The 26,223-nt window shown below is 41.8% G+C and overlaps 1 protein-coding gene across 5 annotated transcripts in view; it reads right to left on the reverse strand.

Annotated features, from left to right (window-relative positions):
- The window catches only part of AKT3 (AKT serine/threonine kinase 3), a 141,627-nt gene that overhangs the window by 63,069 nt on the left and 52,335 nt on the right, over positions 1-26,223 (reverse strand). For 3 of the 5 annotated variants that reach the window (XR_011557463.1, XM_070734039.1, XM_070734040.1), the window contains exons 3-4: positions 22,054-22,179; positions 8,261-8,372 (exon numbers count right to left, since the gene is read on the reverse strand). Coding sequence is in view for 4 of the 5 variants with exons in the window: in XM_070734039.1 (XP_070590140.1) it covers positions 8,261-8,372; positions 22,054-22,179 (238 nt within the window). In the remaining variant the exon portion in view is untranslated. Of the gene's footprint in view, positions 1-2,096; positions 2,174-8,260; positions 8,373-15,360; positions 15,422-22,053; positions 22,180-26,223 lie in introns of those variants that run through there. The other 2 variants (XM_070734041.1, XM_070734042.1) reach the window with 2 other exon arrangements.

Consider the following 26,223-nt stretch of genomic DNA (forward strand, 5'->3'; position numbering starts at 1 on the left):
TGTTTCACCAACACTCCGCAGTCTGCATTGGTTGCCGATCAATTTCCGGTCACAATTCAAAGTGTTGGTTATGACCTTTAAAGCCCTTCATGGCACTGGACCAGAATATCTCTGAGACCGCCTGCTGCCGCACGAATCCCAGCGACCGATTAGGTCCCACAGAGTGGGCCTTCTCCGGGTCCCGTCAACTAAACAATGTCGGTTGGCGGGCCCCAGGGGAAGAGCCTTCTCTGTGGCGGCCCCGACCCTCTGGAACCAACTCCCCTGGAGATTAGAACTGCCCCTACTCTCCTTGCCTTTCGTAAGCTCCTTAAGACCCACCTGTGTCGTCAGGCACGGGGGAACTGAGACATCTCCCCCGGGCATATACAATTTATGAATGGTATGTGTGTATGTACGTGTGTTTAGAAAATGGGGGTTTTAAATGTTTTTAGTAGAAATTTAGATTTGTTGTAAATTGTTTTTTCACTTTGTTGTGAGCCGCCCCGAGTCTGCGGAGAGGGGCGGCATACAAATCTAAATAAATAAAATAAATAATAAATAAATAATTTGTGAGCACTAGAAACAAACAAGAGAATTAGTAAAAGCCAGCCTGTGCTTGTGAAATATGGATCATGCCAGACAAACCTTATTGGCTTTTTGACAAAGTGACTAAATTAATGGATCAGAAAAATATTGTGGGCATAGTTTACTTTGACTTCAGCAAGGCATTTGACAAAGTGGACCACACTTTACTTCTTGGTAAGACAGAAAAAATATGAAATAGGCAGTAACATCTGTTGTCTTGCACCAAGATGGGCAGCAAACAAATTTAATCTATATAAATAAAAATGTAAATATTTGTTTGTTCAAAATGTTAAATTTGCAAGTTTTTCAGTGACTGCTTTGAAATGTTGACACAGCTTTGCATTAGAATACACATGTTTTTTATGTACCAAAATTATATAGATGTCACACCTGTGACAAGCAAAAACAGAAAGTTGCTTGGCATTGAGGCTGGTGAAAAATATAGGAGGCGCGTTTTGATCAGCTGGTGAAAAACATAGGAGCCACGTTTGGATTGTTTGGTGATAATTTGAACCATTAATATGGTCTATTAATATGGAGTTAGCTAAATGTGGTAAAAGATCAAGTCTTCCAATGGGTCCCTAGCCATGAGCATAGAGGTGTGAGGTCCCCAGGGCTGAGGGTTTGATTCCTACAAACAACACACTCTTTAATTCTCAATATCCTACAGTTATTTTCATTTTCACTAAATTCCTTTATTTATTTTAACATAGTGAACAGGGACTGCTTGGCATTGAGGCTGCTGAAAAAAACAGGAGCTGCGTTTGGCTTGGCTGGTGAAAAAGATAAAAGCCGCATTCTGTTTGGCTGGTGATAATTTGAAGCAATGAGAATAGTCTGTTTATATGTAGTTAGCTAAGTGTGGTCAATCATACATTTAAGTCATGCAAGAAGTTCCACAAACTGAATATAAGCAATGATTTAATACAGTCATCAAAATGATTGACCAAAACATCTGTAAAATTACCATCTGTCAGTAATAAAAATTAGTGAAAACATATAATTGAAAAAGTTTTTTAAAATGAGCAGGTTAAAATATTATTAGATTTCCAAATACAAATTGATAAATTATCGGTTCATGACCCACCAAACATAACTGTAGTTGAAAAGAATAAAGTGGATAATTGAAGTAGCAATATCAGGAAGTAGCAGAATAGAAGATAAAGAATTGAAAAAGATCACCATGTAATCAAGATCTGAATGTGAAACTAAAAAATTATGGCATAAACCAAACAACATACAGTACTCTGCAAAATGTTAAGCTGTTTAGATCCCCATATATACACTACACTGGTACATTGTGACATTCTAGGTTCTTGAGAAGAACCTGATGCATTTAAAGAGGAACACCAGCAACAATCTGGCAGTTGTGTCTTCGCATAGTTATTATGAAACAATAATAATATTTTAGAATTCAAACAAACCACATATTTTAATCATGGTCAATAAGAAACAAAGAAAAATCTAGACCATGGACTTTGCACTACTAGAGATAGCAGAATAGAAGAGAGAAGGGGCATTATTCTTACCTGATATGCCTTTTCTCATGAGGTGGAGCCAGCATTCAGGATGCATTGTCCACTCAGAATGAGGACTGAGTCTGTTATTTTTTGCCAGATACACCCTCCTAGGCTTTGAGGAAACCGAAGAAGCAGATGCAACGTGGCTACTGACTGTATACAATCAACAACAGATAGGCTCCCCTTCCTGAACCTGCCAAAAATGTAGAGGCCATCATGCAAAAAGTCAGTCCAAGGAGGAAAACAAACACACCAGTCCAACAAAATAGGAACAAGCAGGAATGGACCCTCAAGGACAGGACTGAATACTGGCACCACCTGATGAGAAGAGGCATATCAGATAAGACCAATGCCCCTTCTCCATCGTAGATGGAGCCAGCATTCAAGATGGGATATACCAAAGCCAAAGTTCTCCCAGGTCGGCACAGTCCAAGCCCGATTCAATGAGACGCCTCGTGGACCCTCTGCAAGACACTTTGGCTGAAGGTCTCGTCCACCGACGTGAACAAATCAAATTTGTAGTGGCACATAAACTGAGACGGTGATGTCCAGGTGCACTATGAATAGAGTGGGCCGTGATCCCCACTGGCTGCAACAGAGCAGAGAGTTCTATGACTTAGCAATTGTTCCCCAAATCCAACGGTCAATGGTCATGGAGGACACTTTCTAACTCAAAGATTGTGGCAAAAAGGCCACCAGTAGTGCCCCAGTCTTACGGACCTAGCATGTCCAATAAATGTGTATCCAAAATGCACATTGAACATCCAGAGTGTGCCAAAGTCTCTCTGACGGAGGAGCCATATTTGGGCATAAATTGGGTTGGTGAGCTCCTGAGCCTTGTGAAAGAAGGAACTGACTTTGGGAATGAATAAACGGTCTAAGAGAAGAACAACTCACTCCAAATGGAAAATACACAAGTCCTTCTAAATGGAAAGTGCCAAGAGCTTGGACATCCAGCAATCCAATGTGATTGCCACCAGGAAGGCGACCTTGCATATAGACACCTGAGACTAGCTGATCACAGCAGTTCATAAGGCGGCCCCATCAGGGACTACAACATCCTGAGGCGATACCAGGTTGAGTAGCGGTGGATAACTGGAGAGCAAAGGCTGGAAAGCCCCCATAAAAAATAGTGAACTATCAGAAAGCGATCCAAAGAATCGACTTGGTCACAGAATAGGACTGAAGACAGTGCCGTCACTCATCAGCAGAACATGCTTGAGGAGAGGAATCCTCAGGGGTGAAAGGCCCTCAGACACGCACCAAGCATAGAAGGATTTCCACTCATGACACAGAGCCTCTCTGTGGAAGAACAGTAAGGATAACCTCAGGGTCATAATCCTGGTGTCTCAAAGTGCATCACTCAACAGCTAGGTGGTCAGTTGATACCACTGGGGATCTGGGTAGACCAACGCCCCCTGGCTGACCGAGGACTTGCTCACTCTAAACTGCCATGGAGGAGATACCAAAAGGGCCCTCAGGTCCGCGAACCAGGGCCGCCTCAGCCAATGAGGCTCCAGGAGTATCACCTCCGCATGCTCCTTCAATATCTTCCGGATGACTTGAGGCAGGATGGGGAGGAGGGAAATGTGTAGAGAAGGCCTGATATCCCTTGCCCCTGGAGGGCATTCACCTCCTCTGCTCCCTGGGACGAAAATGAGAGAAAAACCTTAGCAGGGTTGTGAACATGTCAACCTCCGGAAGCGGCTTGTGACGTCGTGGAAGATAGACAGGTGCAGGCACCACTCTGCATGGCCCACCATTGTCCTGTTGAGCCAGTCCGCTTGGGTATTGGAAACCTCGGAGATATGGTCTGCTGAAACAGAGTGCAGGTGCTGCTCCACCTTCATCACCTGTCGCATTAGAGTCCTGGAGCAAGGGCTGCCCTGTTGGATCACATGGGCCTTGGTTGTGGTGTTTTCCATTAGGATGAGAACATGTTTGCTGACCAGAGATCATTGGAAATTTTGGAAGGCCAAAGACACGCCTTGAAGTTCCAGCCAGTTGATGGAGCAGTTGGCCTCCGCTAGCGACCACCAGCCCTGAACCATCTGCCCCCTGCGAGTGGGCCCCCCAACCAGTCAAGCTGGTGTCCATGGTGACGGTCGCTCTGTGCACCTCATGAAAGAGACACCCCCATGCCAGTGCTTGTGAGTGCCACCAAGACAGGGAGCAAAGAACTTCCAGCACAGCACCGTGGATGTCTAGGTACTATGGCCCGCTCTTTGGAAGGGGAAAATGAACCATTTAAGTTCCCTAGAGTGTAGGCATGCCTAGGGTGTGACGGCAATGCATGAAATCATTTTCCACAGGAGAATGGACAGAAGAGCTAGGGGGATCCTATGCTCATATTGGACCTGGTGGCCACACTTCTTAATGATGTCCTGACTCTCCTGGGATAGAGGAAATCTACATTCTAAGAAATCTATAACGACTCCCAAATGGAGCAGGGAGGTGGAAAGAAACAAGTGACTCTTGTCTAAATTGGTCAAAAACCCATGCTGATGGAATGTTAAGATGGTTACCTGGAGATGACGTATCATGAGGTGCCCAAACAATGCCTTTACCAAAATATCATTCAAGTAACACTGGTCACGCACAGGCAAGGACCTGAGATGGACCACCATTGCTGTTAGGACTTTCAGGAAAACCCGGTGGGGGGAGTAGAGGAAAGGCCGGTGAATATGATTAATCAGTATATGCAAGTAGGCTTCAGTCAGGTCCAGGGAGGCCAGGTAATCACCCTGCCTTATGCACTCCAGGATAGAGTACAAAGAGTGCATCCTGAACTGTCTGTATTTGATATATTGGTTCAGGCTCTTAAGGTCTACAATTGCCCTTCATCTTCACCACCAAAACCACAAGACTTGGGGGACTACAAAAAGGATGGAATACTACCCCTGTCCCTGCTGATCCAGAGGGACTTGCTAGATGGCACAAATGTCCAGCAGGTGCTGAACCACTGAATCCATAAGGACTTCTTGGAGGGCACTTTGCATATGAGACATTGGATGAAAAACCTCGGGGGAAGGGAGAGAAACTTTAGCAAGAGCCCCTGACTGTCCATTTCAAGGACCCATCCATCCTGGGTGGTCTGCTTGCCCACTGCAGAGAAGAGGGTGAGATGATCCCCCGATGGGAGGACTGGAATGGACCCTAACAGGAGCGACCGAAGGGACAACCTCCATCCCTGAAAGCTCGCTTGAACTGCCTCCCCCTTCCCTATCCATCCTGAGGCTGGTGTTGCCTAGATCCGAACTGATTTTGGGGCTAGGTGAAGCTGAAGCCCTGGTTAGCAGCCCAAAAGGGCTATTGGGGAGACTGGTGGAAATTGCCCTTCCAAGAAAGAGATGGCAGAACCTTTCTCCTGTCCCTAGTCTCAATCAGGATTAGATCACCAAACAGATTCTGACCCCGGAACGTGGCGGTGGCTAAGTGCCACCTGTGATCACTATCAAACAGGATACCTAAGCCAAGTGGCAAGGGAGAGAGAGGTAGAAATGCCAACCTGTGGCTAGCAAGTGGCACGGCACCCCTGAGACCCAGTGAGGAAGCCAGTCAGTGCACCCTATCACCATGGTAATTGGCAACCAGCTGGGAACCTCCAATGCCACTACTTCCCCTGAATGTCTATACAGCCATTTCCTGCAGCTCTGGGAGCTCGCAGTCCAAAGGCAGACCAGGGCGAGCCCAGGATAGCCAATGCCGAATCGGGGATGCAAACAGGCATCACAGCAGAAGCTGAGGCTTGACTGCCAAGCGCCCAGATGGAAGAGCACTTTAGCCAATTAGTCTATCAAATTTGAAGAAAAACTCAAGATGGAAAATAGTTACAAAATCCAAATTTCAAGCAGTCAATGACAGAGAAAAGCCAGTATTCAAGAAGAGAGAAAAGATAGCTATGTCTGTCCAGTCCAAGGACCAAGTCGAAACTGGGTCCTAGGAAGGCAAATCCAGCAAAAAGTAATAAACTCGGTCTTATTCTGAGTGGATGAGGACAACCCATCCTGAATGCTGGCTCCATCCATCATGGAGAACAAAGACCTGCAAATACAAATAGAAGGACTGTGGCAAAAAGAAAGCAAATATAGCACCAAGAGGTTCCTTGCATCTAATCCTAAAACATCTGGAGCACCATTGGAACATTACTGACTTTGATAAAATCATTGTCAACTGCAAAAAGCAGCTTTACTTGGAACAGCTTACCTTATGTGATGATACCTTTAACACTATCAAACAACAGCTGCATATCAAAGAATATTGGGAAGGGTTCAATAGGTGGATAAAAATGTGAAGTCTAGCCTTAGCATCTGGTTGACTGTGCAACCAACCATAATAATAATAATTTAAATAAGAACACAGTATTCCTGGATTTTATTACTATTCTTCTAAGTGTGCAGCCAATTCAGTGGTAGTGAATTTGTTTATCCAGATAGCTCATTTTATCGCATCCAAGGTCTACCATCTGCTCAAGAGACTACATACCTCTTTCTAGATCACATCGATACAGGTGCTTACTCAATTATGAGATATTAGATTGTAGCTTTCAATTTACACCCAAATTATTTGAATGGTACTTGCATTGCTATGTCTCTCATTAACTGGATAATTGGATTGATTTATTGTTTTGCAGAATCTGTCTGTCTCATCATATTCCTCCAGTTGTGTGTTGGCCTTTCAAGCACTCTACAATGGAGGCAGGAGGAATGGGGGGCAAGATCCACAGGTGATAGACCTATAGATCTTGCCCTCCATTCCTCCTGCCTCCATTGTTCCTCTGATTTTCACCAAGACACATAAACTACACAACTTTCATTAAATAAGTAGTTAGCTTTAGCCAAGGTTGTGTACAAATGAATAGCAGATGCTCATAGGCAAGAGGACACAAAGATACTAAAGGAATATTTGGTGTTGTTGTCCACTGCATCTCTTGCTTTCTTTCACCATCCCAAAAACTAGTCAAAGCTTATTAGCCACTTCTCAGACCTGCAAGACAGACCAGACCAGCTTTTATTAAGTGCCTATAACAGAAGTTAGTAAATCTGAACGTGTTTCTCCTCTCTCTTTTATTTTCATGTGAATTTGGAGGTGTATTTCTGAGACAATTTCATACCAATCTGCATTGACTGTGTTTATGCAATGTTTGTTTGTTGTCTTGAAAACAGATCCTCCCTTTCCCTGTTAAGGTCATTTTCTTTGCTTTCCATACTTCTTCCCTGTTACACATCAGATTATCCCAGTGAATTTATTTCTGCGGTTGCCTGCTTTAGAAGATTCATCTGGTATTTCACTAGTCCAAGAGGACCTGCCTTCTGCCTTATGTCCCGGTAAATGAAGAAAGGAATACAAGGCAGAACATACTGCAGATTAAAACTGTAGGAAGAAAACTGAATTGAATATCCTGAATTGATGGGATTATAGGAGGGAGCAAAGGATTATCTGCCAGTTCTATCTCAAATTTTCACACAAAACCTGTCCCTGTGAACTATATCCAGAATTGCCAGATACTGACTCCAGAATGAAGAAGATTCTTTGTTCCTTGCCAAGTCAGATTCTTCAGTAGCAGTTGCTGTGCAACAGGAGGACAAGAGGCCCTTTCCAGTTCCATCTCCATCTTCATCAGATTTATTTACTGACCTTGACAAGTTGCTAAATCCATTTTCACACAAAACGTTTATGTGCGCATTGCCCTTGATGAGTTCTTTGGCCCATATGCAGAAGGAAAGATATGATTCTGGCAGGGGAATATGAAGTATTGAGCTTGGAAAGGGGGAAGAGGATAATAAACTATTTAGAGATCAGAAAAGACTACTTTGTCTTGGGAAAATGGAAAGCATGAGAGAGAAATTCAAAATAACCCTGCCTTGATTTTGTTTGGTATAAGACAGAAACTTTCACAGGCCTTCAAGATTCTGTTTTTCTGTTTCTTTTTCTGCAGTTCTGAGACTTCTGTTTCTTGACTTTGCCCACCTTCAAGGTCTGACACAATTCAAGTATCTTAAGTCACAATTAAATGCTATAATTTATTTGTACCTGTTAGCAATGAATTAGAAATGTTTTATTTTATAATTTCAATAAATGAATACAAATTCTCAAAATGCATTTTTTCTTCTTCAAAAAACTCTGCCAACATTTTAAAAGCCCAACAAGACACACTTGGATTTATTTCTCACCGTTCTTCTGGAGTATCTACATGAAATGTTCTTTCTATCACAGTGGTCCATTGAAGACATCGAATAATAAATGTGTTCGGTTTTGGTCGCTCTGTTTTCATTAGTTGGCATTCTAGAAAAATAATATTTTTATAACATGCTGAAGCAAAATACTGTGTAATAAAATACATATAGATACATGCACATTCACTCTCTCATACACATGCATACACATTTACTCTACTCCTGAGGAGAAAAATAATTAAGTATGTGTTAAATGAACTGGAATAAAATAAGAGAGTTCTATTCAGTTGAATCCAAATGCTGACAGATTTCCAAGAACAGATGAAAGGTCATTTACGATCCCTTTCTTTTGCACTTCCTGGCAGTAACTCATAAAATCTTTAGCATCAGGTCAGGAGATGACATTCTAGATTACAAGGAGAAAAAGTGCCTCTGCAAAACACCTACATACTCTTCCCTCACCAATAAATCAGTGGATTAAAACATCTTGCTGCCTGAATCTTCCATTCAAAGATATTCCCCAAAATAACAAGAACAATGTATTACAAATGAATATTATGATAAACTTCCGATAAGCACAAATAATTTTATTCAAAATTGCTAGTTATATTTATCACTTATATAGAGTGATAAATGCCTAGAATGCACTACCTGACTGTGGTTTCTTCCCCAAACCGCCAAAACTTTATCCTTGGATTTGTCTAGTTGACCTCTCCTCATTTCTAAGAGATCTGTAAGGGGCATGCATAAGTGCACCACTGTGCCTACCGTCCCTGTCCTACTGTCCTCTTTTATTATTACTTTTTACTTATGCTATGTTTATACAAACTGCTACTATCCTATAGGTTTGAAAAATAAAGTACAGTGATCCCCCGGTTATTGCGTTCCCGACCATTGCGAACAGGCTAATTTGCGATTTTTCAACCCGGAAGTCAAAACACCATCTGCGCATGCGTGCCCTTTTTTCTATGGGCACGCATGCATAGATGGCGCCGGGCAGATCAGCTGCTGGGCGGCTTCCCTGGGTCTTCCCCCTCTTGCTGGCGGGAGGGCGAGCGGCGGGCATCAGCGAGGAGTTTCCCCACCGCCCACGCAAACTCCTCACTGCCGCTCGCCCGCTCTTCGCCCGCCCACGCCATTCGCTCCCCCTCTTGCTGGTGGGAGGGCGAGAAGCCCTCCCCAGCATCCGCTCGCCCGCCCTTCGCCGCTCGCCCGCCCTTCGCCCGGCCACCCGCCGTTCGCTCGCTGTTTGCCCGGCCACCCGGGTTCAGGGGGGTGCTGGCAAGCCGCCCATGCCGGCGGCGACGTTTTAAAACAGCCGCGCGGCTTTCCAATGAGTCCCGAAGACAAACACAGAAGTTTGACGTTTGTCTTCGGGACTCATTGGAAAGCCGCGCGGCTGTTTTAAAACGTCGCCGCCGGCATGGGCGGCTTGCCAGCACCCCCCGGACCCCCAACCCGGGTTTGGGGGGCTGCTAGGAAGCCCCCCATGCCGGCGGCGACGTTTTAAAACAGCCGCGCGGCTTTCCAATGAGTCCCCTTCCCAGGAACCCCAATCTTCGGCTCCTCGCTAGCACCGCGGAAGTAAAAACACCATCTGCGCATGCGCAGATGGTGTTTTTACTTCCGCAGCGCTACTTCGCGAAAACCCGCTCGTTGCGGGGGGTCCTGGAATGGAACCCTCGCAATGATCGGGGGATCACTGTATTATTTTTCTTTTTTTATGCAAAGATAAGTAGTAATAGTGTCTTCCAGATATTTTACACTACTTTAAATCGCAGAATGTTTAACCAATAATCAAATATCATTGAACATGTAGCCTAACAAGCAGAGCACACCAGGTTGCATATTCCTTAGTAGTACATTTCAAAATAGTATAGGTAGGTTTGGCTTACCAACTGGCTTAGGTAGTAGAAAAGCATTCAAAGTTATGACAGTGCTGAAAAAGTAATTTTGCAAACAAGATGCGCATTACAGCTTCTCTCTCAATCAAGTTCATCATTGCAGTCAATTACCGTATTTTTCGGTGTCTTTTAAAAAGTGCCTCAAAAACTTGGTGCGTCTTATACATCGAATGCTGCGTGTGTGAGGGGAGTTGGGCAGTGGTTGGCAGCAGCAGCCTTCCCGTGCTCCGGCGGCTGCCCCCGAGGCTGCCCAGCAGCCTTGGCTGCTTCCCTCCCTGCGGGAGACCGGCAGGTGTTGCCCAAGGAGCCCTCCCAGCAGGCAGAAAAGCAGCTCGGGCGAGCGGCTGTGGCAGTGGTTGGGCAGGGGCTGCCTCTCTCTGGCTGAGGCAGCTTTGTTTGGAGCGCCCTTCGCCAACTGCCCCAGCCATCTCGCCGCTGACCATGCATACCCGCCTCCTTCTGTCTACTTCAGTGTCAGGGAGAAGACAAGCGACATCTGCACTAGTTTCCAAGCCGCCTGCATGACTGATTCTTTGTCTGGGAGCCCCGTCTCCCCACCCCCACCCCGCACACCCCCCACCCCCATTTCATCCTGCACTCCAAAAGTGCTTTTCTCTCCGTTTAGGACCAGCGTTCTCTCGGGGTGGGGAGAACGGAGCCCCAGCGGCGGCGGTGGAGGATGCCTGAGTTGCCAAGGTTGGAGATCCCTGCTCTAGAAACACTCCTTTTAAGGAGTATTTCAGGTTTATCATCATCACCATATATTTCCCTGCACTTCAGTTGCATGGTCGAGAGTAGTCAAGAGAGAGGTCTTTGAAAAACCTCATAGTATAGTAGTAATATTAAGACAACCTCAGCAGGGAACTGTAATTGTAAATGATTCTATCAATAGCCATTTCTGTAACTAAAGGAACAACTACAAAATGAATTGTCCTCGTTTGTTTGTTTTTGTTTGTTTGTTTGAGTTAGGTGTGCAAGGGTCTTCAAACCTGGCAAGTTTAAGGCTTGTGGACTTCAATTACTATTTCTGAGCTAACATGACTGGTGAAGAAATTCTGGGACTTGAAGTCCACAAGTCTTGAAGCTGTCAAGTTTGAAGTTTGTAAAAAGTATACATGGTTTTAAACAGTATACATGGTTGTAAAAGATATTCTGCTACACTGGTATTTTATTAAACAATATAATACTACACCATTTGATTCAGAATACTTTTTTCCTTGTTTTCCCCTTCTAAAATCTAGTTGCGTCTTATATACCAGTGTGTTTTATACACCGAAAAATACGATATATGTTCTCTGTGCTTTGCTTTCTTTTTTTCTTTGCCATCACAGAGCATAGAGATTCCCTAAACAATCTCTTTAAACAATCTTCCCTGTGCATGGCCATTTTTTTTGTCCTCCCATTTTTTTTCCAAACTCACCTTGCAAAGCAGAGGCACCAGAGAGGTTGGGATTACAAGAGAATAAACTTACTCCTCTCCAATGATTATAAATTCAAACATTATTTCCCTTCTTGCTAATTATTGTTCTGGATCTGGGCTGGAATCAGGCTGACTATTCCAATAATAAGAGCTTTACAGGCTGTTAACTTTCAAAATAACATTTCTTTTATTCCTTCCACTTCATTTCTCGTTGTTACAGCTCCGGCACGGAAAAAATGCATTCAACTCTTACAGGCTAAATTACGAAGTTATAAATCTTTCTAATTAACAAGCTTTCTACTCCAAAACATCTTCTTATCTCTGAGTTGGGTTCCTGATGTTAAAAGCAGTATATCATGCAATAGAAAGGCTCACTTATTGGGAGAGACGACATAAATTACCACCTTGGTTTTATTCCACTTTGAAGAAAGCGTCATCTCTTCCATTAAATTCCATAAGTGATGTAATTAATTAATTAATTTACACACTCTGAAATAGCATATTAAAACTTCTTCCCAATTTCTCCCTTTCTTTTTTGCAACCTTCTGAACTTTGGGTTTAGCCAAGGACTGTCTTCTAAACTCGAACTATCAGAAGAAACATGAGTCTGCATACTTTCGTCCAATGGCTGTTCTGTTTCACTATCTTAGCTAGCTTCCCCCACATCTGTTAAATCAGGGTATTTGACAGCTTCTATGGCATCTCCATCTTCTGAATCTGATAATTCTAAAGACTGACAGAGAAGACACACAACAATTATCCCAATGCTGGGATGAACATTCTGAAGGTTGGCAAAGTGAGGAGAAAAGAAAGCTGAAATAAAACCATAAACACAGTCCCAGTTACATGATTTTCCACTTAGCAATTAAACTGTTAGTCACAATTGTGTTCACTAATTGAGCACTATCTATATAAATATTTCATTTCCCTGATTTTTTTGTTTGTTTGTCTATTCAATTTCTAAAGCTGCCCAATTCAACCAAGTGATTCTGGGAGGTTTACAATTCTAAAATTATTATTTTTTAAATTAAAAAGCATTTAAACAATAAAATATCGACAAAACAAAACAAATAATTATAAATAACAGCCATGATGATTAACTAACAGTGATGTCAAATAACAGCTCCCTTAATACATTCCAAACCCAAGACAACCTAGCTAGCCAAGCTTTTAAAGTTTTGTGAAAACCCAAGTGAATTGGGGCCTTTTTATTTGTGTAGGGACATTTCTTTGCAAAATATACAGACTTTTTCAGAAGTGTGAAAATAATAATGCTGTAGGAAACGATATGGTTGAGTCCAAGAGAGAGTCAGATGCATCATCAGTCATGAGTCCCTTTGCGCCCACAAGAGATCAAAGTCCAGCCCACTTTTAATTCCTTTTTATTCTTAACTTCCACTAATTTCCCTAGACCAGGGGTAGGCAAAGTTAGCTCTTGTTCACTTGTGGACTTTAACTCCTAGAATTCCTGAGCCAACCATGCCAGCTCAGGAATTCTGGGAATTGAAGTCTACATGTCATAGAAGAGCCAACTTTGCCTACCCCTGCCCTAGACCGTTAGTAGTTCCGATTCTTGTAGAGAAATTAAGCTTACAATAAATCTTTATACATATTTGAACTGCCTAAAACTTCTGATTTTCCTGGTAATTGACAAGTTTGTAATTGACAATAAGTAATTTAACAAAATTTATTAATTTATTCATTTTATTTATTTTATTATTAGAGTTGGAAGGGATCTTGCAAGTCATCTAGTCTAACCCCTGCTAGTGCAGGAGACCCTACATCACACTAGTCCAATAGCAGTCCAGTGTTTTTTTTAAAGTCTCTAATGTTGGAGCATTCATCATCTCTGCAGATAAGCTGTTCCACTGGTTGATCATTCTCATTATCAGAAAGTTCCTCCTTATTTCCAGGTTGAATCTCTCCTTGGACAGCTTCCAACTGTTGCTCCTTGTCTGACTCTCTGCTGCTTTAGAAAGTAATGTGGCAACCCCCCCTCCCTGTGGCAGCCTCTCAAGTATTTGTAGACTGCTATCATGTCCCCCCCTAGACTTCCTTTTTGCTAGATTATCCATGCCCAATTCCTGCAACCTTTCCTCATATGTTTTAGTTTCTAGTCTCTTTATCATTCTGGTTGCTCTCTTCTGCACATTTTTTAGAGTATCAATGTTTCTTTTGTAGTTTGGTGGCCAAAACTGAATGCAGTACTCTAGGTGTGGTCTAACTAGGGTATTATAGAGTGGTATTAGCACCTCCTTTGTCTTGGAGTGTATTCCTCTGTTTATGCAGCTCAAGATTGTGTTGGCTTTTTTAGCCACCGCTGCACATTGTTGGCTCATGTTTAGTTTGTTGTCCACTAAGACTCCAAATCTCTCTCACATTCACTGCTATAGAGAGTTTTTTCACATAGTTTGTATGTATGTTTTGGGTTTTTGTTACCTAGGTGTGGGATCATACTTTTCTCTGTGTTAAACTTCATTTTGTTTGTTTTTGCCCCATTGCACTAGTCTGTCTAGATCCCTCTGTATCTTGAGCCTATCCTCTGGGGTGTTGGCCACTCCCGCCCAGCTTGGTGTCATCTGCAAATTTGATTAGTTCCCCTTCTACTCCCTCATCTAGGTCATTGATTAATATGTTAAAAAGTACTGGGCCTAGGACTGATCCTAGGCTGTTGGTCAGCCAGTTGCCAATCCACCTGGTAGTGTTGCTGCCTATCCCACTTTTCTCTAGTTTGTGGAGTAGTAGATTGAGGTCAACCTTGTCGAAAGCTTTACTGAAATCCAGGTATACTAAGTTCACTGTGTTGCGTTGGTCAATTGATTTTGGCCATCGTATTGAAGAAAGAGATGAAGCTGGTTTGGCATTATTTGTTCCTGACAAACCCATGTTGGCTGTTGGTTATTGTGTTATTTGTATCTAGGTGGTGGCAGATCTGTTTCTTGATTATTTTTTCTAGTATTTTCCCAGGTATTGACTTAAGGCAGATCAGTCTGATTTTACTTATATGGCCGCTCATTTCATTTTAACATGACTCTAAGCACATTATAATAAAATACATAAAATACACAATATAAAAAATTAAAATAAAATACATAGCAGCCAGGCATTATCCAACTAATTGTCCACACAGCTAGGAAATTGACTCTATCCCACACTCAGAACCCCAAACTTGGGCAAAAAACCAAGTTTTCAAAATCTCATGAAAGGCCAATAGGAGTAAGACCAATCTAATTTCAACATGAATGATGTTCCAAAGAACAGGTACCATAGCAGATAGGGCTCTCAATTTGTGCATGACATTCCACTGACATTCCTTAGCCAGCAGTACCCAAAGTATGCCCCTCTTGCCTGATCTGATGGGGCAGACAGAAATAATTTGCGAGAGGCAGTCCCATAAATATGTGCATGTGTGGGTAAGAAAGAGAGGGGGGGACTTGAGCTTATGTGCCCGATATAATTCCACATGCCACTTGTGGCACACATGTCATAGGTTCGCCATGACAGCTATAGACTATGAAGTTGAGTTGCATCTTTAAAAAGTTGTTCACCCCTAAAATAAAGGCTTCATTTTGAATTAGGATAATACTGATAAAATTAATAAAATAATCCAAAGATATTTTTAGTGTTGTTTAACAGAAAATCAGAACTTTACTGGCTTACTTTTAATCAATCATTTTTTATTAATCACAGACAAGCAAAACAGTTTTAAATATAATACTATAAAAATAAAATAAAAATATACTAAATTTCACATATAGAGCAAGAGTTTTTACCTGTTGATAACTTAGTATTGTTTTAATCTAAAGGGAAATGGACATTTCTTCTTTATTCCTGAATAACAAATAAAAGTTATGAAACATGAAAGCTGTTAGCGTCAATCAAATAAAATTCAGTGCTCATTAGACAAGTGAACTGTTTCAAAGGTAAGATTGGGGGATGAAATAATTGAAAAGTTTAATAGCTTAATTCATATTGAAATCATACTTTATTTTAGGAAGAAATAAAAAGTCTAGATGCAAACTACACTTTTCTACTAGAATTTCAGAATTGTCTTCACTTTCAACCATTCAGTGACCATTCAAATTTGCAACAGCATTGAAAAAAATGATTTATGCATGTTTTTCACACTTACGACCACTGCAGCCTCCTCATAGTCATGTGATCAGAATTGAACTAGCATGTATTAATAACAGTTACATTGTTCCAGACCATGTGATCACCATTTGTAACCTTCCCTGCCAGCTTCCAACAAGCTAAGTGAATGCGGGAAGCCAGATTCACTAAACAACCACATGATTCATTTAACAACCATGGTGATTTGCTTAACAAATGTGGGAAAAGGTTGTAAAATGAGGCATAACTCACAATAACTGCCTCTCTTAGCAAAGGAAATTTTGGGCTCAATTATGTTCGTAAGTCAAGAACTGCCTGTAAAGGAATCTCTGCAGACAGCACAGAATTTCCAGCATAGGAAGAAGAAAATGGTTCTGGAATTTCTATTTTATATGCAACCAAACATTGATATTGATTTGAAAGATTCAGCACTCTACCACCAAGTCACTGCCAAAACTAAGGGTAAAGGATGGTTAATGAGACTATTTTGCAAATTTGTAAATAGCAGATCAAACAAAGGCTAGATGCAGATCAGACACACATATTACATCTAACCTTCCTGTAACTCTGAATATCCAGACTGACTCTAAAGTACAACTGTAGGTCATAATAGATTCTGGCATCAAGGACAACATTTTTTAAACTTCCATCATATTTAAATATGTCCCATCTAATCAGTCTGTTTGATCGCATTAGAGTTAAAAATGAGAGCCTACTATTGTGTCAGCCTTTGAAGCAGACTAGATTAGGAAATAATAAAAAAACCAGAAATATATTTATTGATATATAAGCTATCATAAAAATCTTGAAAATCCTGATAGTATTTTCCTTTTGTATATTTTACACCCCTTTATAATACATTTTTTAAAAGTCAAAATGGGGCAATTTTGAGTTTCTTCCTTATGGCTTCCTTTGTTATGCTCATGTTTTCCTAATATCTATTTTTTCCAGGCTATCTGCATATTCCTCTAACAAGCTGCACCTGTAGAACTCATTATCAGCAAATATCAGGCCTCTCTCCTTCACACAGATACCTCTTTACATTTCCTAATAGAATAGGAATGGACTGGTTTAGATTCATAATCCTCATATTCATTAGTGTTAAGATAGCATAATCCTTGAAATGTATGTCTCACATAAATGTAACATGTTAAAAATAAATGTTTTACAATAGTTTCATACCCTGTGTAATATTCTATAAGATATACTTAAGCAGCATTTTTCAGATATATAATCCACTTGTTCTATTTGGGGAACTTAAATAACAAGGCAATGCTGTACAGTGATCCCCCGCTCGTTGCGAGGGTTCCGTTCCAGGACCCCCCGCAACGAGCGGGTTTTCGTGAAGTAGCGCTGCGGAAGTAAAAACACCATCTGCGCATGTGCAGATGGTGTTTTTAACTTCCGCAGCGCTAGCGAGGAGCCGAAGATTGGGGGCTGATCTGCCGGGCGCCATCTACGCATGTGTGCCCATAGAAAAAAGGGCACGCATGCGTAGATGGTGTTTTGACTTCCGGGTTCAAAAATCGCAAATTACCCTGTTCGCAATGGTTGGGGACGCAATAACCGGGGTATTACTGTATTGGAAAATTCAGATGAAATTTAACAATCTTGTTACTAACTTAACAACTGCAGTGATTCACTTAATAACTGTGGCAAGAAATGTGGTAAAAGAGGGAAAACTCACTTAACAAATGTCTTGCTTAGCAACAGAAATTTTGAGCTCAATCGTCATAAGTCCTGTATGATCTATTCTAAATCCTATACATCTAAAATTTGAATTTTTGCAAATAATAGCTTCTTAGGTTATCACCACCTAACAAAATATCACAACAATAAAAAGTAAGGGCAAAAATCCTTCGATGTATATATAAAAGATAAATAAAAATATTAAAATACTTTAAAATGAGTTAAGCAAAAGACTTGAGCCCAAGAAAACATCTAATGGTAGTAAAATGTACTCAATATATCACAATAAGGAAAACAAGATAAAAAATACATCAACAATAGCAACAATAAAATAATACTAATATAAAAATAATCAATTACATCAGAAACAAAACAAAATTATTAGCAAAAAAAAATGGTGTACCAGAAATATAAGGATATTGCAAAAAAAGTAAATTAATCCTATGCTCCCATCATACGTGTGGAAGATATGAGGGTTACCTATGTCTAAATTTTCATTTTCAGAAAGTTTTTATAAGGGCAGTAAAAGTAACAGAAAGTAAAGTTTCAAACCTTACTGACAAAGAAAACAGGTCAAGACTATATCCATCAAGAATTCTTAAAAGAACTCGCTTATGTAAATGCTATCTAATAGAATATAACATTTATCATCTTGTATACTCGAGGGGTGAGACATTGTCAACACAATAAAATAGTTAACATTTATTCCAAATCAATTAGGAAATCATGTTACAAATAGGTCAATGCAACGTACGGCTAGATGTAATAAAAGGATGAGCCACAGTGGCGTAATGGTTAGGCTATTTCTGCTGACTGCTAGCTACCTGTAATTTGGCAGATCAAATCTCACCATGCTCAAGGTTGACTAAGCCTTCCATCCTTCCAAGGTAGTAAAATGAGGACCCAGATTGTTGGGGGCAATATGCTGACTCTGAAAACTCTTAGAGAAGGCTATAAGCCACTGTAAAGAGGTATATAAGTCTAAGTGCTATGACTTTTGCTATTGTTATTCATGGAAAAATGAGTCATGAGTCCAACGGAGTGGCTCAGGGCTGGGTGTCTTTCTGTTAACACTGTTTGGGTCAGGCCTTGGAGAAAGAAACTGAACCAGTGCAATACTGTGGTGCCCAGCCTTATCTCCCAAAGCCAACCCAAAAGGATACTGTAGTTAATGGTATCCAAAGCTGCTGAGAGATGAAGGAGAGCAAGGATGGATGCACTACCCCATCCTGCTTTTGCCGTACAGGTACATACACATAACGTATGTATACTGGTGTAACATAATTGTGTTTATAAAGTACAGTCATACCTCATCTTACGAACCTAATTGGTTCCAAGGGGAGGTTCGTAAGACGAAAGGTTCGTAAGACGAAACATTGTTTCCCATAGGAAACAATGTAAAGTCAATTAATCCATGCAACCAAACCCCCCCCCCCCCCCGCAAAAAAACGCTCCCGCCCGGCTGTCACCTTTTAAAACAGCCTGGGGGCTTCTCAGCGACCTTCCGAACGTCGAACGCCAAATCTGAACTTCCGGGTTCGGCGTTCGGGAGGCCGCCGAGAAGCCCCCAGGCTGTTTTAAAAGGTGACAGCCGGGCGGCGGGGCTTCCCAGCAGCCTCCGAACGCCGAACGCGGAAGTTCGGGTTTGTCATTCGGCTTCGGGAGATGGCTGGGAAGCCTCCCGGCTGTTTTAAAAGGTGACAGCCGGGCTGGGGGGCTCCCCAGCAACCTCCCGAACCCCGAACTTTTGCCGAACTTCTGGGTTCAGGGTTCGGGAGGTTGCTGGGAAGCCCCCCAGCCCGGCTGTCACCTTTTAAAACAGCCGCGCGGCTTCCCAGCAGCCTCCGAACGCCGAACGCAGAAGTTCAGGTTTGGCGTTCGGCTTCGGGAAGCTGCTGAAAGTTTTGCCGGAAGTTCGGCAAAAGTTCGGGGTTCGGGAGGTTGCTGGGAAGCCCCCCAGCCCGGCTGTGACCTTTTAAAACAGCCGGGCGGCTTCCCAGCAGCTTCCCGAAGCCGAACGCCAAACCCGAACTTCCGCGTTCGGCGTTCGGAGGCTGCTGGAAAGCCACATGGCTGTTTTAAAAGGTGACAGCCGGGCTGGGAGGCATCCCAGCAACCTCCCGAACCCCGAACTTCGGCAAAAATTTGGGGTTCGGGAGGTTGCTGGGAAGCCCCCCAGCCCGGCTGTGACCTTTTAAAACAGCCGGGCGGCTTCCCAGCAGCTTCCCGAAGCCGAACGCCAAACCCGAACTTCCGCGTTCGGCGTTCGGAGGCTGCTGGACAGCCACGCGGCTGTGACAGCCGGGCTGGGAGGCTTCCCATCAACCTCCCGAACCCCGAACCCAGAAGTTCGGCAAAAGTTCGGGGTTCGGGAGGTTGCTGGGAAGCCCCCCAGCCCGGCTGTGATCTTTTAAAACAGCCGGACGGCTTCCCAGCCGTCTCCCAAAGCCGAACGCCAAACCCGAACTTCCGCGTTCGACGTTCGGAGGCTGCTGGGAAGCCCCCCAGCCTGGCTGTCACCTTTTAAAACAGCCGCGCGGCTTCCCAGCAGCCTCCGAACGGTTTAGAAAAAATTTGCCTCTTCTTACGAACTTTTTTCGTGTTACGAACGCCAAACCCGAACTTCCGGGTTCGGCGTTCGGAGGCTGCTGGGAATCCCCGCCGCCCAGCTGTCACCTTTTAAAACAGCCGGGGGCTTCCCAGCAGCCTCCCGAACGCCGAACCCGGAAGTTCGGGTTTGGCATTCGTAACACGAAAAAAGTTCGTAAGAAGAGGCAAATTTTTTCTGAACCCCGGGTTCGTATCTCGAGTTGTTCGTAAGACAGGTTCGTATCTTGAGGTACCACTGTATTTCAAATGCTTTAAACTCACATTGTTGGAATAAAAAATACTCTAGTTCAGTCTTCTGCACATTCAGTAATTTTAATTAAGTTCAACAGGACTTATGCTTAAACACATAAAACTGAAGTCTTCCAGCCCCATTCCAAGAAATACCATGAAAATTAATTCCTAATGAAGGCCAATTAATGAGCTTTGGATTTTTTTCTATACCTTCTAACATTTAAAAGAATTACAAGTGGCTGTTGTTTTAAAAAAAATCCAAAATGCACTTTTGCATTTTCTGTAATTTCCAAATATATTGAGATCTTTCAAGAATATTTTATACCAATTAAGATGGGACTCATTATTATAAAAAGTACTTACTCTAGTAAAAGCAACTGAATCAAGTTCCAAGGACTTTTTCTACCCAGAGCAATATCTTACAGTATACCCAACTTTGTTGATAGAAAGATTTTCTGAGTTTATATTATTTATCTTCTATTTTCTATGTACCTGAAGATTTCTGTTATGGATTATAAACAGTATGGATTATGCAACCGAAAAATTGCTTCCTTGTTTCATCCCGAAATAAACTTCGGGAGAGTTTTGGTAGAACTCGCTGTGCGTGTGTGTGTGTGTGTGTGTGTGTGTGTTGCAGGTACTCCTTTGATTAACAACTGGTCACTTAGCAATTGCTCAAAGTTATGGCAGAACACCCCCTCCCAAGTTATATGACCTGGTCCTGAGGTTACAGCCACTGCAGTACCCCCATGGTCAGTTGCCCTTATAACCAATCACAGACAAACTGCAGCCCCACCACCCCTTATCTCCCTCCATCTCCCCGTCCATATATTCTTACAGGCCTTGGGCCTTCTTCCCACTCCCCCTGCTCCACACCATCCTCTTTACTTACTTTTCCAAGATCTCCAAAGCTCCAGAATTTGGGTTAGGGAAGCAAAATGGATCACTTTGTTGCATGGTTGTCCAACACAGTTTTGGAACAAGTGCCATTTTCTGAGCAGCAGCACTGAATTATGGTTGTTTAGAAAATGGCCACTTCCAGATTTGCACAATGCAGTCATGTGATAAAGCAATCTGTTCTGCTTTCCTAATTCAATCTGAGAATTCTGAGGAAAGCTCCAGAGTTTTGGTGATATTCAAAGGTTTAGGGCTCAATTATTATTATTTATTAGATTAGATTAGATCAATGGGTAACATAGGGGTGGGAGGAGGAGAGAAAGATCTGCAGGGACTCGGGTGGGGTGGGGTGGAGGAAGCAGTCCCAAGGGCTATAGGGATCCCAAAGGGTAAGAAGTGAAGGCCTTGGGAGGCTCAGAGCAAGTAGGCCTGGACCAATGGTAGGCCTCCCAGGGTCTCCCCCATCCCTGAGGCACCCCATGCTCCACATAACAACCCACAAGGTCATTTAATGATTGCATCAGAGAGAACTGGGGGTGAGCATTATTAAGAAGACTGTCTCACTTAATGACCTCACCAATTGAAACTGTAATGAGCAGACTCCATTATGGTCATAAGTTGAGGACTACCTGCAAATAAGATAATGTATCAATAAGAGTGCTATTCCAATGGTACCTCAAATACTGGTTATTTAAAATTTAATGTCTGTCCTTAAGCTCTGTGAATCCCTTCCTTCTGCTACTATTCTTTTGCTTTGGTCAGTCCATAATGCATAATGAAGATTCAATGAAATTTTAAAAACTTTGCTATTATGGAATTATGTTCTGGTTGACCTAAAATGTGAAGGTTAAAATCTATGCATTTCAAAAAGTTCCTCAATCTACTACCTGTTTGATAATCATTAACTGTTTACTAAGGATACTTACTTGCTACTGAAAAGTTGTTAAGAGGATATGGTAGATCCACATCTTGCGGCTTCTCCTTATATCCTATGAAGGAGCCATCTGTCTTCAATAAGAAGTATCTTGGCCTCCAATTTTTAATGTATTCTCCTATATAAAAAAATATTATTAATATAAATTATATCTGAACTTCTGCTTAAAGTAGAATGGTCAATCAACCAGAAAAATGAGTCACATTCCCTATTTAACTTCAATTCAGGTAAAACAAATAGACTGAATAGGTGAAGCAATGAAGTTGCTTAATTTTTTGTATTTTTAACTGAACATGAACCTTAAACATGATTTACAAATAAAACTAATTTCATGGAAATTACATCCAAGTGAAAGTGTGTGTGTGTGTGTGCGTGTGCACGCGTGCGTGTGCGTGTGCATGTTTAGTAAGTATACATTCATAAAATAGCAGGCAGGCTACAAAGCAGCTGTTTTAAGCCATCAAGAGACTGCAACTGTTTTATGTCCTATCTTAAACCCTGAAAGGCATACTGCCTGCTTCAAAATTCCTATTATTTCCACATTTTGCTGACATAAGTTGCAAATTCATTTATAGATCTATTACCATCTTAAAACCTAAAAAATATTAGGTCATTGCATTCTATTCTTATCCACTGTTCTTCCAGCACTGAACAGGATTTACAGATATTGGCACATAACAAATTCATTTACCAATACATTTATTTATCAAATTTATTTACCCATTTATACTGACATACAGAAAAATAAGCAACCAATGTTAGCTAATCTTGAAACAGCCAAGTATGGGCCTGATCACAATTCACATTCCAATATTTTAGTCTAGGCATTGCACATTATTTCAAAAATACATTTTATGAGTATTCTAGTAATAATTATTAAATATTAAAAATAATAACTTATTATAGTAAATTATTTCCATAAAGCCGCCCAAAAGATCTCGTGGATGAGCTCCATAACTAAACTACAGATCTAAAACAGTTTATTGTTTGTCTGATGGTTTTTTGTGGGGATGGGGGAATAAAAATGAACTGAAACTTCTACTTTCTTTATACTGAGGTAACAACAAAAAAATATACAAAAATTATTTCCTTTTTTTCTCTAAACTTTATTTACAAATCACAAAAAACACAAATTCACAACCTAGGAGACTATTCGCTAATAGGGGTGGTGGTATCACTGGATGGATCTAGTTGAATGTTGAATATATATGTGTGTTTGGTGTATATTTGCATGGCCAACTTTTCTGAAGACAATATACTTATAGAATTTTGAAAAAGGTATCCCAGAAACCATTACAATCTGATATTTCTTATGTAGATACATGTGATTTTTATGTTTGAATGCTTCTTCTTTTTCCTCGTCCATCTCTTTTCATCTGTTTCATCTCCCACTGCTCATTTGTGGAAGATCTTTCTTTCCTTTCACCCCTATTCAATATTGCTTTTTTTTAAGGAAAAATGGAAATGTTGACATTGCTTTGCCACCTACAGCTTTAGATGACAAGTATTCAACACACATTGTTCAAACGTGTATGCTTGATTAAACTCACTTAATCAAGGGCACATAGCAACAATTAGGGCTGTGCAGGGATCTGGAGGCAAAGGGAAAAAATGAAGCATTGGTCTTACCTGATACGCCTCTTCTCATAGGCTGGAGCTAACCTCCAAGAATGGGATGAAACCATCCCTTCATCCAATGAGGACTGAGTCTGGCAGATTAATATCTTCATCTTCCTGCCTCATTCCCCCTCTCTGACGACGGACAATGGTCAGACTCAGTTTGCAGCTCCCAAGATCCAACAAAGTAGAAGAAAACAATTTGATGTCTCGAACCCAGACCAGATTAACTTTGGGAGAGACTGGAGGTTAGCTCCACCCTACAAAAAGAGACATATCAGGTAAGACCAACACCCTTTCTCCATAGTGGATGGAGCTAACCTTCAAGAACAGGATATATCATTAGAAAGGCTAGGTCTGGCTGGCTTCCCTAGTCTGTGGCACCATGCAACGGAGAACCCTGTGGCCAAATGCTGCCTCAGCCGATGCAAAAATGTCAATTTGTAGTGGTGGATAAAGAGAATTGGTGGGGCACACATGCACAGAAATACACAGCAAACAGTGTATATCATCTGTGCTGTTTGCTGTTTGGCAAATTGCTGGGAGGCAGAGGCCTTTTTTCCTTGTTTTCCTCCCCCAAAACTAAAGTGTGTCTTATACTCTGGTGCATCTTATCCTCCGAAAAATACAGTAACCTTGTGGTGTGACCAGAACAACCTGGAACTGAATACACTCAAAACCGTAGAAACCTGCCCATATTTCCACCTCTTACAATACTAGACAACACAGTATCAACAGTAGAGACCTTCAAATTTCTAGGTTCAACCATATCTCAAGATCTAAAATGGAAGCCTAACATCAAAAATGACATCAAAAGAAGCATAACAAAGAATGTTCTTCTGCACCAACTCAGAAAGCTCAAACTGCCCAAGGAGCTGCTGATACAGTACTACAGAAGAATTATTGAGTCTGTCGTCTGCACCTCTATAACTGTCTGGTTTGGTTCTGCAACCCAACAAAATAGACACAGACTTCAGAGGATAAGTCCGAGTCTTCGGAGAGGGGCGGCATACAAGTCTAATAAATTATTAATTATTATTATTATAATAATTAGAACTTCAGAAAAAACAATTGCTACCAACCTGCCTTTCATTGAGAATCTGTATACTGTGTCAAAGATTATACTATCCCAGGTAATATTCCATTTAAGGTAAAAAGGTTGTGAGTATGCAAAGCAGCTATACTGCTGAGTCATAGTGACTAAGCTGCAACCTGATTGGGCTAGAACAGTGTAAGAAGCAATGCACCTTTGCAGTAGGTGTGGTTGTTGTGGTTGGTTGGTTAGTTCTGGTGTGTAGTTAGTCATGTGGGTGGATTGATTTACTGTATCGTGGTTTATAACATTAGTACAGTACTTTATGTAAATAGAATAATAGGAGAGATTCCATTTTTGATACACTGAAGAGTAAAACATATGCAATGAGTTCCTGCTGAATTGTCTTCATTCTTCATCAGCTTGAGTTCCTGAGCCTAGCCAATAGTTTTCGAATGCAACTCGGACATATTGCACCAGCCAAAAAGAGGGCTGTGAAAATATTTACAGACACCTCACATCCTGGACACAAACTGCTTCAACTCTTACCATCTAAATGATGATATAGAGCAGTGATGGTGAACCTATGGCAAAGGTGCCATAGGTGGCACGCAGAGCCATAGCTGCTGGCATGCGAGCTGTTGCCCTAGATCAGCTCCAATGTGCATGTCTGTGCTGGCCAGCTGATTTTTAGCTCACACAGAGGCTCTGGAGGGCATTTTCGGCTTCTAGAGAGCCTCCAGGAAGATGGGAGAGGGCATTTTTACCCTCCCAGGAAGTTTTTGAGCTTGGGGAAGGTGAAACATGGACCAGAAGTTGGGAAACAGGCCGTTTCCGGCCTCCAGAGGGCATCTAGGTATGGAGGAAACTGTTTTTGCCCTCCCCAGCCATTGAATTGCAAGTGCAATAGCATGCGCCCACGGTCTTTCGGCACTCAAGGGAAAAAAGGTTTGCTATCACTGCTATAGAGCACTGCACACCAAAACAACTAGATACAAGAACAGGCTTTTTTTCTCCAACACTTTCATTCTGCTAAACAAATAATTCCCTCAACACTGTCAAACTGTTTATTAAGTTTGTGCTACTATTAATCTTATCATCATTCCCATCACCCATCTTCTCCCACAAATGACTGTATGACTGTAACTTTGTTGCTTGTACCTTACAATTTATATTGACTGGTTCCTAACATGATTTGATTACTTATTTGTACCTGGATTCTCATTAAGTGTTGTACCTTACGATTCTTGATGAAGTTATCTTTTCTTTTATGTACACTGAGAGCATATGAACCAAGACAAATTTCCTGTATGTTCAATCACACTCAATAAAGTTGTATTCTATGCTCTTATAGATCAAGTGACGGTGAACCTTTTTTGGTGCAAATGCCAAAAGTGGTGTGTGGGGGTATGCTAGCATGCATGCATGTGCCCACATTCCTTCCCTCTCCCCCACGCATGTGCACCACCACCCCGTACTGCCCCCCACGCAGGCACATAGGCCCTCCTGAAG

The sequence above is a fragment of the Erythrolamprus reginae genome, chromosome 1 (assembly GCF_031021105.1).
Source record: "Erythrolamprus reginae isolate rEryReg1 chromosome 1, rEryReg1.hap1, whole genome shotgun sequence".
Lineage (NCBI taxonomy): Eukaryota > Metazoa > Chordata > Lepidosauria > Squamata > Dipsadidae > Erythrolamprus > Erythrolamprus reginae.